This window comes from Peromyscus maniculatus, chromosome 1 (assembly GCF_049852395.1).
Source record: "Peromyscus maniculatus bairdii isolate BWxNUB_F1_BW_parent chromosome 1, HU_Pman_BW_mat_3.1, whole genome shotgun sequence".
In the NCBI taxonomy this organism is placed as follows: domain Eukaryota; kingdom Metazoa; phylum Chordata; class Mammalia; order Rodentia; family Cricetidae; genus Peromyscus; species Peromyscus maniculatus.
In genome coordinates this window covers 32739069-32755819 of record NC_134852.1, presented here as the reverse complement: position 1 = coordinate 32755819, position 16751 = coordinate 32739069, and the positions used below count along the sequence as shown (strand labels likewise).

General features: G+C 55.6%; 1 protein-coding gene across 4 annotated transcripts in view; it reads left to right on the top strand.

The window, feature by feature from the left end:
- Positions 1-389: 389 nt before the first annotated feature.
- Grik5 (glutamate ionotropic receptor kainate type subunit 5) overlaps positions 390-16751 on the top strand; it is a 63275-nt gene continuing 46913 nt past the window's right edge. The window contains exons 1-11 of one of the 4 annotated variants that reach the window (XM_006988082.4): positions 390-1235; positions 4716-4844; positions 5090-5254; positions 7617-7714; positions 7792-7957; positions 9974-10152; positions 11991-12044; positions 12139-12300; positions 13392-13544; positions 13918-14022; positions 14127-14234. In XM_006988082.4, coding sequence (XP_006988144.1) covers positions 4766-4844; positions 5090-5254; positions 7617-7714; positions 7792-7957; positions 9974-10152; positions 11991-12044; positions 12139-12300; positions 13392-13544; positions 13918-14022; positions 14127-14234 — 1269 coding nt within the window. In that variant the 5' untranslated portion in view covers positions 390-1235; positions 4716-4765. Of the gene's footprint in view, positions 1236-4715; positions 4845-5089; positions 5255-7616; positions 7715-7791; positions 7958-9973; positions 10153-11990; positions 12045-12138; positions 12301-13391; positions 13545-13917; positions 14023-14126; positions 14235-16751 lie in introns of those variants that run through there. The other 3 variants (XR_013051958.1, XM_042267488.2, XM_042267502.2) reach the window with 3 other exon arrangements.

The following is a 16751-nucleotide window of genomic DNA, read 5'->3' as shown; positions in this document are numbered from 1 at the left end:
GTGGGCCCTTCATCCAATGCAGCTCGCTCTTCTCATCAGCATTCTCCTCGCAGGGCCCCCCAGCCCCGACCAATACGATCTCCCCCTCCCCTGCTCCCCTCCCTCCTTGCTCCCTGCCTGCCTCCCTCCCTTTCTCCCGCCCGCCCTCCTCCCTGCCTCCCTCCCTCCATCTCTCACCAACCACCACCACTACCACCACCACCACCACCACCACCACCACCACCACCACCACCACCACCACCACCACCACCACCACCACCACCACCACCACCCGCGCGCGCTCCAGGACCCAGCGCGGGCGAGCAGGCGGGCGGGCGGGCGGCGGCCTAGGGGGGGAGAAGGAGCGGTGGCGGCAGCGGGTAGTAGCGGCCGGCCGGCAGCAGGGAGGCAGGCCCGGCGGGGGACACGGAGCCGCCAGCGGCTGCTGCTCACAGGGGACCAGTCCGCGGCCAGGCCCTCCCACCGAGAGCGGGCCGCCCCCGGGACACCCCACCCTCCTCCGCCTTCCCGTTCCACCTGCTTCTCTCCATCCTCTCCTCCCACCTCGTCCCTCCACCTCGTCTGCCCCCTTCTTGGTCTCTCCAGGGCTGCCAGTTACCCTGTCCTCGCCAGCCCGATCACTGCCCGGCCTCTCCTGGCCCCCCAAGCATGCTTTTCCCGTGGGGACTGAGGGCTTGAGGACTCAGGGCCCCAGCCTCATCCAGGGCAGGGCCAAGGCTCTGGGGGGAGGGGGGGAAGGGGGCGGCCCCCTCCCCCCCAGCAGGCCCTCCCCTCCCCCACTTCTCCCGATGGCCGGCTTTCTTTTCTCCACCCAGTCCTCACCCCCTGTGCCCCCCCCAGGCCGGCCCGGCTAGGGGAGGGGGCGGGGGCCCTTTCCTGGGCCGGCTTCCCCCTCCCCCGGCTTTGCCTGTGCCCCCCTCCCTTCCGTTTTCACCTTCCTCTCCTCCTTTCCTCCCTCCTTCCCCCTCTCCTCTCTCCCCTTCTCTCCTCCATTTTCTCCTTTCCCCTTCCTCCCCTCCTGGCCCGCCCTTTGCTTCTCCACCTGTCCTTCCTCCCCGCTGCTGGGGAGACACCGTTTTGGATTAGTTGGGGGCCACCGCCGGCGGCGGGGGAGGGGGCCCAGTGGACTGCCCTCTCCCCCGGCCCCAGCCTCACCAGCACCCAGAGTCGGAGCATCTCCTGGTTGTCGTTTCTCGGGCCTCGAGGGAGCCCAGCCCTCCGTCCCACCAGGATCCGTAAGTGTCTGCAGGGCGGGGATTGGGCTGGGTCCTGGGTCCTGGAAGGCCAGGCTCCCTGCCCGGCTGGCAGGGCCCCCGCGGTCCTTGCTCCCCGTGGATGGCGAGGCACCTACTCCACCCCTGCTCCGTGCCCTCCCTGTCAACCTCTCATTCTCCACGACCTTTTCTCACCCTTACTTCTGGGCACACACCTCACGCCTGCCCTCAGTCCCGGCTCCCCCCGGCCGGCCGGCCCTGTGGTCTGACTGGCTCTGTGATATCTCTCACTTCACCGGGTTTCTTCGCTTGTTCCTTCTCCAAGCTTTGGGTCCCAGACCCACACTGGCTCCTGACTCGTGTGTTCGTTTTCTCTTTTTCTGCCTTACCACAGGCCCAGTCCCCGGTGCACCTCTTGTCTCCTGGAAATGCCTTTGCATTTTCAAGTCTGCATTTCGCCTGTCTCCCCGGCCTGTCCGACTCTGCCCAACTTCTCGGTGCTCCACTGTTCTCCCAACCCTGTCTCTGTAAGAGATGCTTTCCCATCTAGCCTTCTTCCCACTCGGTCTTTCCGTCCTCTGCCTGATCCTCTCCACCTCCGGGCTTCATCTCTCACTTTGCAACTTGCGTCCCCCAGACCCACTCTGGGACCCCAGTCCCCCCCTGTGGCTTCCCGTCCACTGTTTTCTCCTCTGCTCCCTGGCTTTCACGCCTGCACTCACCCTCCTGGCCTCTCTCTCCACTTCTGAACCGCACCACCTGGCCTTTTTGCTCCCATCCCTCCCTGGCACCCATGGGCTCTGGGATCCTTGGCACTCCTGCAGGCCTCACTTGAGTTTCTGCATCTGTGGGGGCTGCTCTGCCCTTCCAGGGCATTCGCTTAGCCTCAGTTTCCCTCCTGGCTCATCCCTTCTCTAGCCTGTGTGGTCAGCCCTCTCGCTGTGTGCTTCTCCCTCATGCCTTTTCATTCTGGCTTCTGCCCCCCTGGCCTCGGCTTCTTTAGGCTGCCATGCAGCTCATCCCTTGCTCACACTCGTGTGTGCGTGTGTGTGTGTGTGTGTGTGTGTGTGTGTGTGTGTCTGTCTGTCTGTCTGTCTGTCTGTCTCAGACAGTCCTCTCTCTCATCAGTTTCTTGTTTCTTTTTTTTGCTCCCCATGGTTCTTTTTGTTTGTTTGTTCTGCTTTTGGAGACAGGGTTTCCTATAGCCCAGGCTAGCCTTGAGCTCACTATGTAGCTGAGGCTGGCTTTGAACTCCTGACCCTCCTGGCTCTGCCTGCTGATTGCTGGGATTACAGGTGTGTGACACCACACCCTGCTCTCCCCCCATGGTTCTCATACTTGTTGTTACTCATCTTTTGGCCCCCTTTCTTCTCCTGTTTGCCTCTTGTCCTTTGCATGTATCTCCCCTTGCTGATGTCTCTCCTCCGACCTGTAGGGCCTGGCCCCCCTCTCCTCAGCTCCTCTCTGTGGCTGGCTCTGTTTCCATCTGTATCTGCCTGGTCCGAGTCTCGGGTCTGTGAGCAGGACCCGCCTGATCCCTGCTCCTTCTTGAGTTCCTCATCTGCTCCTTTGATATATCATTTTTTGTTTCTGAGATAGGACCTAGCTCTGTAGCACAAGGGTATCTGGGGATTCACTATGCAATAGAGTAAGTAGCCTCACACTCACAGTGGTCCCCCTGCCTCCAGAGTGCAGGGATTACATTCTGGTGTGGATGCCTTACTTAGTGCCTGTCCTTTTCCGCACTTAGCTCCAGTCACCACTTTGTGGCTACATTTCTGTGCGTGCCTTCCAGGACCTCTGTGTTTGTTTGCGACCCATAGTCTGTCTATGCACAGTGCCTCTGTCCTTCCATTCCCATCTGTGTCTGCCACCTGTGGGTCCCTGTCCTTCTGCTCTGTCTCAGTCTTTTTGTCTGTAGTCCCCGATCCCCATTTGTTCCAGATGTCCCAGGATGAACCCCCCTCCCTCGTGCCCTTCCCCTTGAGAACTCTCCTTCTAGCTCTCCCAGAATTCCTTGCTCCTCTGTCCTGGTCAAGCCTCCACTTAGTTCTAAATCGCAGTCTGCAGCCACCAGTCTGTTGAGCATGCCCTCCTCTCCCTCAGGCTCTCTTTACCAAAGGCTGAGAGGGGTGTGCGGGAGGACTTTCTCAAGGTCATCCAGGAAGTAGGGGCAAGTGTAGGGCTGATAAGGCACCCTTCCCCTTGGCCTGGACTTTTCTGGCCACCGAAGCCAATTCCAAGCCTTGGCTTGGGACTCTGCCCTTCCCCAGCACTTCTCATTCTGGCTTGTCACCAGCTGAAGTCTTTCCGTGGGCCCAGGTGGGATGCAGGGGGGCACTAGACATACTTCACAGTGCTCTAGGCTCTACAGTGACCCTCTTCCCCTTGGCACATGGCCTATAACCAGGTCCGGGGATCCGTATGCACATCTGGCAAAACACATCCCGCCCAGTGGTTACACTTCCAAAGACCTGGAGTGTCCTGGACTCCCTGAGGCTGGATCTGTGAGAAGACACCCCAGCTCCCCAGAACAGGGTGCAGGCGGTGTTTGGGCACCCACCTCTCGCACCAGTCTTCCAGCTTTCCTTTCTTCCTACCGACTCTCTCTGGTTGCTTGAGCTGGTTTGTGCCTCTCCCCGAGTTCTCTGTCGTTCTCTCCCATGCACTGGCATCCCCTTGTTTGATCTGCCCTTCTCCCTTTCTCAGGCCTCTATCCTTTATCTCACGTCTTCCTGTCCTTCTCTGTCTGTCTGTCTCCCAGTCCTGTCTCTAACCTTCCGCTTCCCTTCTCTGTCTCTGTCATCTTCTGTTCTCATATACATCTATCTGCCTGTTTTCCCCTTCCTTCTGCATTTTCCGTGTCCCTGCATCTTTCATTTTGCAGCCTCCCACCAGATACTTTTTTCTATTTCCTCTTTTTTCTTTCTTCTGTACTCTCTTTTTGGGTTCTTTGCTATGTGGAGTCCCTCCCTCCCTCCTTCCCTCCGTCCCTCCTTCCATCCCAATTTCCCCTCATCAAGTTTCCTAATTCCCAGATACTTTCACCTATCAGACCCTGGGTACCCAGGCCTCTCTCCCATGGGATTGTGGGAACCAGGGACGTCAGGAAGGTGGCAAGTGAGGCTTGGGATGGGGTTGCCTAGCAACCACTGCATCCTCTCCAGCCAGTTTCTGTTGCCTAGTAACGGCTGCCTGCCCAGAGACAGGGGCGGGACTGGGGTGATGGTGGCACATCCCAGTTTCCTGTTGGGGTGGGGCTGGTCCCCCAGAATCACTCCTACTTGAAATTTCTAGCAATTACTGTCTTATCAGTGACCTCTGACCTTTCCATCTTCCATTGCTCAGGACTGTGAGCTTGGTATCCCCAGTGAGCCAGGCCTTTCAGAGCTGGGTTCTTCCCCAACGATGTCTGGGAGGACTATGCTTGCCACCCTACCCAGCACAAGACTCTGCACCCCACATCAACCGTCTCCCTTGGGGCTGGGGGGTCTCTTGCAGGTGGCAAGTGGGGGCCGCGGCAGCTGCATCCCCATGAGGAGGGGAGGAAGATGCCGGCTGAGCTGCTGCTGCTGCTGATAGTTGCCTTCGCCAACCCCAGCTGCCAGGTGCTGTCATCACTGCGCATGGGTGAGGCCCTAGCACCCCACCTCCTCGGGAACTAGGCATATTGGCACCAAAGTGCTCTGTCCCCCTACTTCTTCCCCTGGACCCATGTGCCCAGACACCCTGCTCTCTAGTCTCAGATCCAAGAATCTAGACCCTTCGTGCCTGTACCTCCCTTCAGTCTAGAGGCCACAGATCCAAGACTCCACAGCTACCCTTTCTCAGGGGTCCCAGGACTCTGGCCCCTCCCAACTCCTGTCTCCTCTCAGCTGCAATCCTGGACGACCAGACCGTGTGTGGCCGCGGTGAGCGTCTGGCTCTGGCCCTGGCCCGGGAACAGATCAACGGCATCATCGAGGTCCCAGCCAAGGCCCGAGTGGAAGTAGACATCTTTGAGCTGCAGCGGGACAGCCAGTACGAGACCACGGACACCAGTGAGCGGGGCCGCAGGGGTGTGGGGTGAGGCAGGGCAGGTGGGGCCTCAGCCAGTCACCCCACCCTGGCCTCCTCAGCTCAGGTTTATACTCATCTGCTCACATCTGCCCCTTTCCCTGGCCATGCCTCTTTCTGCTTCAGGGGAGTGGATGCTGCTGGGCTGTGAGGTCTCGGCACTGAGGCCTGGGGCTTTAAAAATCCCTGCTGGGTCAAGAAGGGCATTCTGGAGCAGGTAAGCAGGCGGTGGCGCGTGGCGCTGCTCCTGCACGCCCTTCAGAGCTGGCTTGCCCCATGGGAGGGCCGCAGAAGTGTCTGTTGATGCTCATGGCCCTCATAAACGGCATCATAGTTGGCTTTTTGTTGATATGATAAAAACACTGACCAAAACCAACTTGGGGAGAAAAGGGTCGTTTTAGTTTGCAGGTTATACAGTCCATCATGGAGAGAAGTCAGGGCAGGAACTCAAGGCAGGAACTGAAGCAGAGACCATGGAGGAGTGCTGCTTACTGGCTTGCTCTTCCTGGCTTGTTCCGATTTCTCTCCTGTATACCCCCAGAGCGACCTACCCAGGGGTAGCACCACCCACGGAGGGCTGAGCCCTCCTTCTTCAATCATTAATCAAGAAAACACCCCATAGACTTGCCTACAGGCCAGTCTGATAGAAGCCGTTCCTCAACTGAGGTTCCTTCTTCCCGGATAGCTGTAGTTTGTGCCAAGTTGACAGAACCAACCAGAGCACTTGCCCCAGCTGGGCTGGGATCATAGCTCTTTGCAACCTTCTGTATTAAGACATGTTTTATGCTGGGCATGGGGGCTCACACCTGCAGTCTGGGCACATGGAAGGCTGAGGCAGGAAAGTTGCAGTGAATTTTAAGTGATTCATGGCTACAGAGTTCTAGGCCAGCCTGATCTATTGCGTAAGATCCCGCCTGAAAAACCAAACCAAACCCAAACTCAAACAACAGCTTGTTAGGCCTGAGATCAGGGACAGCTTAGCATCCATGATACATGGGTTTGATCCCAAGCACAACAAATAAACAACCGTGGAAACAGTTTTCTTTCCTTACCGGCCTTTACACCAGCTTTGTTGGTTGTGGGTATTTCAAATCACCGAGAGGAGGAATGGGGTAGACTGCTCAGGTCTTTTTGACATCGTGGATACAGTCTGGGAGACGCTGACATGGAGGCCGAAGAGGCAGGTGGTAACAGGCATGCACTTAGGGTTGAGTCAAGGAACAGTGTGGGGCGAAGCCATCTTGGCTAGCTGGAGTCAGTGTGTGTTGAGGAGATCCTGAAAATGAAGCCAAGTCAAAGGAAATCGGGACCCAGAGTTAAAGGGAGATTCCTGGCACGTCTATAGACTAACTGGACCCAGCCATTCCTGACAGAATCCCGGGAAATCATGAACTCCTAAATGTAGCCATGTCTGAAATTAGTTTGTAATCCTTTTAGCGTGTGATCTAATTTATATTCTCATCCTTTCTCTGTCTTGCTCTTCTTCTCTCCATTACCCCCATGGCCTCATACATTCCTAAGCAGGCCTTCTAACATAACCTCTAGCCTCAACCAACCCATCCTGAGTTTCTGTCATGGCTAACTTAAAACATCACATCTCAATCCAAACTTGTTTCTCCTATGTCCTCTGTGTTGAAGGTCCCACCATTTGCACAGACCGACGCCTAAAAATGGCCCTTGTTTTCCATCTCTCTCCTGAGAGCCACTCAACTCATCTTGCCTCTTACTTGTCTCCAGATTCTCTTCCCGTCCGTCTCCTCTCCATCCTCTGCACCCCTGCTCTACTTCAGGATGGCCAGCTCAGGCCTATACCGCCTACCTCATTCATCACACATAGCCAGCTTCAAGTGCAAGCTTCACCCTCCAGGGGGGCATCGTGGGTAGAAAAGTGACTGAAGTGCTTGCAAGGTGGAGGAAGTCAGCCCCTGGTTTGCAGTTCAGAAGGAGGCCCACAGAGCTGGGCATGGTGGTGAAGGCTTGTGGACTCAGCATTCAGAGACCCAGGCAGGAGGAATATGAGTTTAAGGCCAGTCTGGCTTACATAGCAAGATCCGGAACAGTCTGGGCTGTACAGTGAGACCTTTCCTCAACACACACACACACACACACACACACACGCACACGCACACGCACACGTGTTCCTCTTGGCTTGGCCTTTCTCTCTGTGGCTTTGTCTCTCTGCCTCCCTCTGAGCAGGCCAGGGACTGGTCCTCTGGAATCCAGGCTGGTGGAGGAGGACCCCACAGCTCTGAGCCTCTGGGTCCTCTCCTGGACCAGGACTGTCTCCTGTGGGTGGGGAGGGAGCAGAAGCAGAGGCTCCCTGACTCTGGTCTCTTCCCTTCACAGTGTGTCAGATCCTGCCCAAGGGGGTCGTGTCTGTCCTGGGACCCTCCTCCAGCCCAGCTTCAGCCTCCACCGTGAGCCATATCTGTGGGGAGAAGGAGGTGAGGTGGGGCATGGGGGGTGGAGAATGGGGGCGGGGCTTGGATCCCTGGCAAGCAATGCCTCCCTTTCTGTCCAGATTCCCCACATCAAGGTGGGTCCTGAGGAGACGCCCCGCCTTCAGTACCTTCGCTTCGCATCTGTCAGCCTGTATCCCAGTAATGAGGACGTCAGCCTGGCGGTCTCCCGAATCCTCAAGTCCTTTAACTACCCCTCGGCTAGCCTCATCTGCGCCAAGGCTGAGTGTGAGGAGAACTGGATGTTCTCTTAACGTCTCTCTAGGCACCCCTTCCCAAGAACCCTAATGTCCCTCACAGTTCCCTGGTCCCACCAGGCTCCTTCTAGTTCCCACTGTCTCTCTCCCCTTTAGGAACTGGGACATCTGGTTCCATAGAACCCCTCTTGTCCCAGAGAGACCCGTGTGAGTCACCGATAGTGAACCTTTTTCGCCTAGCTTTCACCAGGCTTGAGGGGTGGCAGAGGGCAGTGCTGGTGCATAACTTTAAAAAATGTATTAATTTTTAGTTAGTGTACAAGATCTCATCTGACATTTCCGTATGTATTCATCATCTCATTTTGCTCGTAATTGCCCCCTGCATGCGACTTTCAGTCTAGGGGAGGCCTCAGGCCACTGAGCTCTTGGGACATGGCGGGTACATGGGCTGCCAGGAGTCGTGTGGGGCCTTCGGAAAGGGTTCTGACCGTGTGGGAGGCTCAGAGCCCATATTCTAAGAACGCTACCTCTAAGCTGAATATGAAACATTGGGCCAGTCCATTCTGATCGAGGATCCTGTGGGACAGAGATGGAAGGCTCCAGGGTGCAACCCTAAAGGGGTCCCGAGGTTAGAGTGTGGAACAGTGAGGTGAGGGTCAGGGAAGCCTTAGAGGTTTCCAAGCAGGAGCTCGGGACGAGGGGACAGGGTCAAATCTGTGTCATGAGAAATGACAGACTGCATAGGGATACACGTGCGTCCGAACGGCGGGAGGCAGGCGATGTGGGTTAGGTGAAATGAAGGCAGTTGGATGGAGAGCTAGGCCTCCTTGAGGAGAAAAGTTGGACGGGGTAGGGCAGGGTGCTCAGGCTGTGAGTGACACCAGAACTTGGTAGGGAAGAGGAGAGCAGCTTGTTCAAGAACACACTTTGGGTGCAACACTCTTTGAGGTGTTCAAGTGTGGTGGTCTGGGGGTGGGTTGTGAGTGTGGAGGTTCGGGGAGGGCACTGAGCTTTGGAACTTCTAGAAGGAATTTCTCTTTCTGGAGGTTCTTACTGAGCACTTGCTGAATGTCAGACTCTCATGTTAGGAGGACAGCCAGGAGAGGGGTAGACTCAGATGGTCATCCTTGTTAAACCTCCCTTCCAAAGACAGACATCAGGCAACCCCCTTATGGTTGGTAGAGTTAAGTTCTCTGGGGAAAGAAGGAGGTCATAGGGATTGGAGTGGGGGTAGGGGCAGTAGCAGGCGGGGGCCTCTTAGAGAAGGTGACATCCATGGAAAGAGCTAGAGCAGGTCAGGGTTAGCCGTGGAGGAACCTGAGAAATAGGGCCCCAAGTAGAGGGAACAGCCAGGCTGAGGCCACAGGACAGAAGGCTGACTCTGTGAGACAAAGAGGAGACCCATGTGGCTGGAGCAAGCAGAGACACTGAGTGGCAGTGAGGAGGTGAGGCACTTGGCACAGAGCAGGGCCACATCTGCTTCCATCACTCTGGCTGCTGTTTGGGGAGCAGACTCAAGGGAGCGTGGCCAATGCAAGAGGCAAGAGGTGGCAGTGGCTTGCGCCAGGGCAGTGACCATGGTGTGACAGGTCTGATAGGATCTGATGTGTTTTGAAATAGAGACTGGGTAAGTGAGGAGGAAAAAAAAAAAAAGAAGAACCCAGTCTGCCATCAAAGTTCTGGCCTGAGCAAGTGGCACATCGTGATTGCCCATCACCCGAACGAGGGAGACAGGCAGAGGGGACAATTAGCCGTTATGTCAGACATTCCAGTGTGTGGTCAGGAAGGGGTAGGTCAGACATCTAGAAATCTGGGAAGATATCTCAGAGGGGATTTTACTTAGGGAAATCTCTCAAAGCGTTAAGTCCCCAAGCCCAGTGCCCCCAAGGACCCCAGCTGTTCCAGACACAGCCGCTCCACCTTCTTGGAATGCTCTCCAGTTTTCCGCCCAGCTGCCCCATGCTGGGAGAGGGGAGGAACATCTGAGGGTGCTGTGTCTGGGCAGGCAGAAGGAAGGGCTCTAACATGGGGCCTGGCGCTCCTTCAGGCTTGCTGCGATTAGAAGAACTGGTGCGAGGTTTCCTCATCTCTAAGGAAACACTGTCCGTGAGGATGCTAGATGACAGCCGGGACCCCACGCCGCTCCTCAAGGAGATCCGAGATGACAAAGTGTCTACCATCATCATTGACGCCAACGCGTCCATCTCCCACCTCGTCCTCCGTAAGGTGGGCTCCCTCGTGTTTCCACAGAACTGGAGGACAGATACCTCAGAGGTGGATTGTGGGTTTCATAGGGTCTGTTTGTTTTATAGCTTACTGGTCACATGACCCAGAATAGTCTTTTTTTTTTTTTTTTTTTTTTTTTTTCTGTGAAGTGCAGTAGGTCCTACTTCTTTGGCTTATACCAAGCCTGCAGCAGGGAAAACCCCTAGAGTTGGCCCAGACTAAATTCTGAGTCATCACTCTTGAGGACTCTCTTGTTGCTGTGATTTGTTTCTTTCTAAAAAGATTTATAATTTTTAATTATGTTATGTGGGGGGGGGGGGGAGAGTGTGTGTGCATGTAAGTGCCGGTACCAGAGGTGTGGGATTCCCCTGGAACTGGAGTTACGGTATGTTGTCAGCCATGTGGGTGCTGGGAATTGAACTCAGGTTCAGCAGTGCACACTCCTAACCGCAGAGCCATCTCTCCAGCACCTGTTGTTTTTGAGGCGAGATCTCTCTGCGGGTAGTTTAGGCTGACCTGGGACGTGAGGATTTTAGGGCTTTTCTTGGAGCTCTGTGTTGAAGGGCCCACGAACATCCTTAACTGGGGCTCTTCCCTATCGTGCAAGGCAGATATTTTGAACATTGTATAGACATAGAAGCTATACATGTGGAGGCCAGGGCCCAGAGCGCTAGGACCTCTCCCCATGGGCCTAGCACATCCCGTCCATCCGTGAGGCGTACTCATTAATCATTCATTCACTTCCCCTGTGCTTAATTTTTCTTGATAATCGAATTTGTATTGTTTTTCTCCATTTGTTTTTCATTTGTTTTTCTCTAAATTAAAACCATATGTCACTGCTGATCTCAGCCCACGGGAAGAAGTGTCAAGCAGACTCTTGAGGATATAGAGGGCTTAGGGAAGAGCTCTGAGTTGACAGGCTACCTGGGCAGAGATCTCTCCCATGGAACTGTGTGCATCTTCCCCTTCCCCGATACCCATGTGTCCAAGCCCTGCCCTTACTCCACTAGTAGTAAAAGCTGGAGCCCTGTATTGTTAGACTTCTCGTGTGGGGTCAGGGTGGCGGTTATCCAGCCTGTCCTCCTCGGGGATCATAGGGAAGAGATCGCTCAAAGAATGAACCCCGGGAGTCTAACCGATTGCCTTCAACTGCAGAATTCCTCCCCTCCCTTCCCTCCTCCCCCTATCCTCTCTCCCTCCCTTCCCCTCCCTCCCTCCTCTTTTCTTTTGATGTTTCTGGGGATTGAATTTGGGGCCTCATAACTGTTCGTCAAGGGCTCTGCCACTGAGCTCGATCCTGAGTCCGCTTTTTAGTTTCGTTTCAGCCAAGATCCTCCAAAGTTGCCCAGTGTGGCCTTACGCTCACTCTGTAGCCCAGACAGGCTTTGCACTTGCAGTCTCACTGGCTTAGCCATCTGAGTAGCTGGGATTAGAGGCCTGTGCCCCCAGACCTGGCAGCCGGGTGCTTTTCTAATGGATGACCGAACAGGTTGAGCCCTAAACATTGGCAGCGCCAGTGGTTTTGGGTGACTTAGGGGTAAGGTTAAGGTCTCTGTCCCTGCCTGCCCTGTTTCCCAGGCTTCCATTTGTCTCCAGCAGGAAGTTGTGAGAGCCTTCATAGGAAGCAGTAGACATCCGAGGCCCCCATTCTCTGTTGGGAAAACTGTTTTCCCTGGCCCCAGCCAGGGCGGTGGGCCGCAAGGGACCCTCACTTGTCTCCTGCTCGCTCTTTCTGTCTGGATGTCTCCTCACCAGGCCTGCCTCTAAATCTCTCTTCCCCTCTTGGGGTCCCCCACACACACCGTTCTCTGCCTCTTGGCCTCTCCTGTGTTCTCCAGGCTTCGGAGCTGGGAATGACCTCAGCGTTTTACAAGTACATCCTCACCACCATGGTGCGTACCCCGACCGATGCCCCTCCCAACTCCCGTCTACCATACCTCCCTGCTCCAGTCCTGTCTCAGGCCTCACCCCTCTTCTTGGTCCCAGGACTTCCCCATCCTGCATCTGGACGGTATCGTAGAGGACTCCTCCAACATCCTGGGCTTTTCCATGTTCAACACCTCCCATCCCTTCTACCCGGAGTTTGTGCGCAGTCTCAACATGTCCTGGAGAGAGAACTGTGAAGCCAGCACCTACCCTGGGCCTGCGGTGAGCACGTGGATACCCACTCGCACTAAGACACGCTGACTCTGGAGAGAGGGCTTGTGGGTCTCCTTCTGATCATACCAGAATCCTCTGGTACCCAAGACCTCAGAGTGAGGCCCCATGATGAGTCCGGCCCGAGCCTCTTCTCCACATCTCAGGGCAGGCATTTGTACTCCCCGTCCCCGCCCCTGTTTCCTGTGCATTTCCCCACAGACCCAGCAGCTTCCCCCTCACAAAGTTTTTGCCAAATGTAACTTGTACTTCCGATTTTTATTTACTTATTTATTTAGAGGCAGGGTCCCACTATTTAACTCTCAGCGCCGCCACGCCTCTCTTTTGTTCTGAGGCGCGCCGTCCCCTTCATCCCCAGAGCTGTGCTCAGGGTGGAGAGAGCGGTTCCTCCCTTCTGCAGCTCAGGAAGGAGTTGACACGTGACCCGCTGATTCAGTCGGGAAGTACCAGGAGTGGGCTCCCAGCTCAGAGGCACCTGCCTTCCACGCCCAGGATCAACACCTGAACTCTCTTGTCTCCTCGCCCGCTCTGTGTTCATCCTTCCCATAACATAGCGTGCCCCAGGCACAAGCAGATGTTACCAGTGGCTGTCTGGCCTGCTTACTTTAACCATGCAGACCTGGCTGTCTCAGGAAGACAACTGGCCCTCGAGGCTGACTCCTCTCAGACTAGCCAAGCATGGTGGCATATGCCTATAATCCCAACATTTGAGAGTTAGAAACAAGTGGATCAGGAGTTCAAGACCAGCCTCAGCTATATATGGAATTCCAGTCCAGCCTGGGCTACATGAGACCCTGTCTTATAAAAACCAAAACAACAATAACAACAAAATAACAGACTCTCAGAAATAATCTTCTCCAAATAGACATGCTATGTGTAGCCCCACCAAAGCACAAGGCAGTACATTTTCTTCACTATCACTCATGTCCCCAGAAAGACACCACAGTCCGTCCCGGCCGGCACCCCCACACACATCAGTTTCCCACACCTGCAAAGACAGGCACCTGAGGGTTGGGGCGACTCCACGGGGACCTTGGGGGGCTGACACTTTCTCGCCCTGTCTCGCCTCCCGCTACACTCAGCTCTCTGCAGCTCTGATGTTCGACGCCGTGCACGTGGTGGTGAGCGCTGTCCGAGAGCTGAACCGAAGCCAGGAGATTGGCGTCAAGCCACTGGCCTGTACTTCGGCCAACATTTGGCCCCATGGGACCAGCCTCATGAACTACCTGCGCATGGTGAGCCAGGAGCCAGGGGGCACCTTGGAGGTGGGGAGCAGCGGCCGCCTCAGGCAGGGGCAATGACTGTGTCTACCCTGCCCACCCTCTGCCTTCTCCCTATCCTGACTCTCCACTCCCCGGGCCTCCTCCTCATTCCTGTGTCCTGTCTGTCCATGCCGCTCTCCCTGTTGGGGTTATGTCCCTTTTGGGGCCTTGTTCCTTTGCGTTCATTCTCTTGCCTATGTGCCGTTGTGCTGTCTTTGATCCTGCTCCGTCCGTTCCCTTCACCTGTCTCTGCGCCTTTCTCTATGGCGTCTCGTCCCTGCCTGGCCTTTCCGCCTGTCTCTGGGCCCTGCCTCCCATCCCTCTGCCCCGCCTCCCGCCCTGCTAGGTAGAGTATGACGGGCTGACCGGGCGGGTTGAGTTCAACAGCAAAGGGCAGAGGACCAACTACACGCTGCGCATCCTGGAGAAGTCCCGCCAGGGCCACCGTGAGGTAAGCAGGCCCAGGGTGACACCAGCGCCCTGCTGGGATACGGCCCATAAGGCTTCCAAGAATATGAACAGAGTGTGTGCTGATGATGTCTCCTCTGTCCCCAGATAGGGGTGTGGTACTCTAACAGGACCCTGGCCATGAACGCCACTACCCTGGACATCAACCTGTCACAGACTCTAGCCAACAAGACACTAGTGGTCACGACTATCCTGGTGAGTGACCCAAATGGGGTGGGGAGCAGTAGGTGGAGAGACCCTGGTGCTGGATCTTCCCTGAACATCTTCGAAGACTGTCATAACCCCTCGGGATGGGGAGGAGTCCCTCAGGTGGCGCAGGGCAGTGTACCGTGTAACTGGGGGGCGGGGCACAGTGTCCCATGCACTCAGCAACCTCAGACTATGACCAAGGTGTCACCATTGCAGACACAGCCAGAGCAGGGGAGGGTACAGGCTCTGCAGTGGGGACCAGGTTCTGTGATAGGTGCTTTTCACCGCCGTTGCTGGAACGAATATTTTGTCACACTTGCCAATCTAATGCGTCTATAGATGCCAGCTTGTTGGGTGTCCACCTTGAAAATGTGGGAACCGAGGGTCAGAGAGGTGAAGTAACAGCAAGTGTGTGGCAGAGCCGGGACTGGAAGCCTTGTCTCTAGGGCTGGAGTCTGAGTCATAAACGGTGTGCTTTGAAGTCCAGCCCTTGACCCTGAGCACCAAGCAAGGAGACCACGCGAGGTCAGGGAGCTCGCGAGGGGCTGGGATCTATCTCCATGGGTAGAGTGCTTGCCTAGCATGTGCGAGGCCTTGGGGCCGGTCCCCTTCACCACAGGTCCTGCTTTCAGGAGGTGGGGACAGGAGAATCAGGAGTTCGAGGCCAGCCTGGGCTACATAAAATCCTGCCTCCAAAAACAAAACAAAACAACAAAAAGTCTATTGGGACCCACTGTGCACTAGACCTTTTCTAGGCGTCATTTTTGATCTCACAGCTGCTCCATGATGGAGTGGTTTTGTTTTCCTGCCGGCACTGTATGACACAGGGGGTTACACACAGAGCCTGGTGGGCAGGAGCTCTCCTGAGCAGCTGGGACTGGGGGCTGGACAAGCCAGGTGGCTTCGCTCTCCTCAGCAGCCAAGTCCATGGCCTGCAGCCTGCCCTGTCCACATGCTCAGCAGCACCGAGCTGGGCAGCTAATCACTGTGACACAGCAGTTCAGAGGGTCTCCAGAGGGTGTTAGGAGCCCTCATTAGCAGCCGGTCCCCAGGGAACTTCTGCCCTAAAGCGGACCTCAAATACCCCTGGAGAAGAGCCAGCGAGACAGTTGTAGAGGGACAGATGGCTTGCAGACGGGAAACCAGACACCTCCTGATGGCCACACTGAGGGCCCTTGAGGCCTGGTCAGTGGGGGGTTGTGGGCATGTATGTGCACACTGTGCTCTTTCCCCAATACATGCTGGAATCAAAAGAGATGAGGCCTTGGAGGGGAGCAGAGCTAGAGGTCAGCGGGGAGGATTTCAGGAGAGTCCCCGAGGCCTGAGAACCAATACTATTCTTGATTCATGAACTTCATTCTTTTTCTCAATTCCTTAAATATTTGCTGTAGCTGCTGTGTCCCTGGCCAGGCCCCAGTTCTAGAGACACAGAAACGAGTCAACAGGTGCTTTTAGGGGGGAATGCGGGCGGGGAGGTGATGTCCCCGTGATGGAGGGGGCACGCTGACGCCAGGACACTCATTCCAAACCAGGTCACGAGGGGTTCCCAGAGATAAAGACTGACAAAGAGGCTGGAGGAAGGGCTTCCAGATGAGGTACAGGAGGGCAGAGAACATATGGTCAGCAGGGCCATTCAGATGTCTGTTTAGATGAACACATCCCATCGGTTCATCGACATTTTCTATTTTATCTATTGTATTTTATTATTGAGACAGTGCCTCCCTATGTAGCCCTGGCTGCCCTGGAACTCTATGTAAACCAGGATGACCTCGAATTTACAGAGGTCCACCTGCCCCTGCCTCCCAACTTCTGGGATTAAAGGCACAGTGCACCACCACCATGCCCAGCCAGATGTCTGGAGCATGCATCCCTAGTGAACATGGCTGTCAGCAGTCCTGTGGCTGAGCACAATGCCCAGCCTTCAGTTTTCAGAGCCCTGAGCTCAGCACCTTCGTGGAAGCTGCTCTCAGATGAGACGGAGGTAAGGGGAGGTTCCGGGACATTTGAAGATTGCCTAACCAGAAGGTGTCAGAGCTGATCTGAGGTAACAGAATCCATGTGCTTGTCCTTGGTGCCACATTGAGTCACTTTCTGCGTCTTCCTGCACGCAGGGTTGTATTGTGGGCTTGACACTGCCATCTACACCCGTGTGACCTAAGTGTCACTCTCTTCTGTGATCCTGGTTCCTTTACAGGGAGGGGGAAAGGACTGGAGAGATGGCTCAGTGGTTAAGAGCACTGGTTGCCCTTCCAAGGATCTGGGTTCAGTACCCAGCACCTACGTAGTGGTTAACAACGTCGGTAACGCCAGCTCCCAGGGCTCCGATGCCCTTTTCTGGTCTCCAAAGGCACTGCTATGTGCAGTACACAGACATACATGCAGGCAAGACACCCATACACGGAAAACAATAACATTAAATTTGATAAGCTAAGTGTGGTGGCACACGCCTTTGATCCCAGCACTCTAGAGAGAGGCAGGTGGATCTCTGTGAGTTCAAGGCCAGCCTGGGCTACAGAGTGAGAT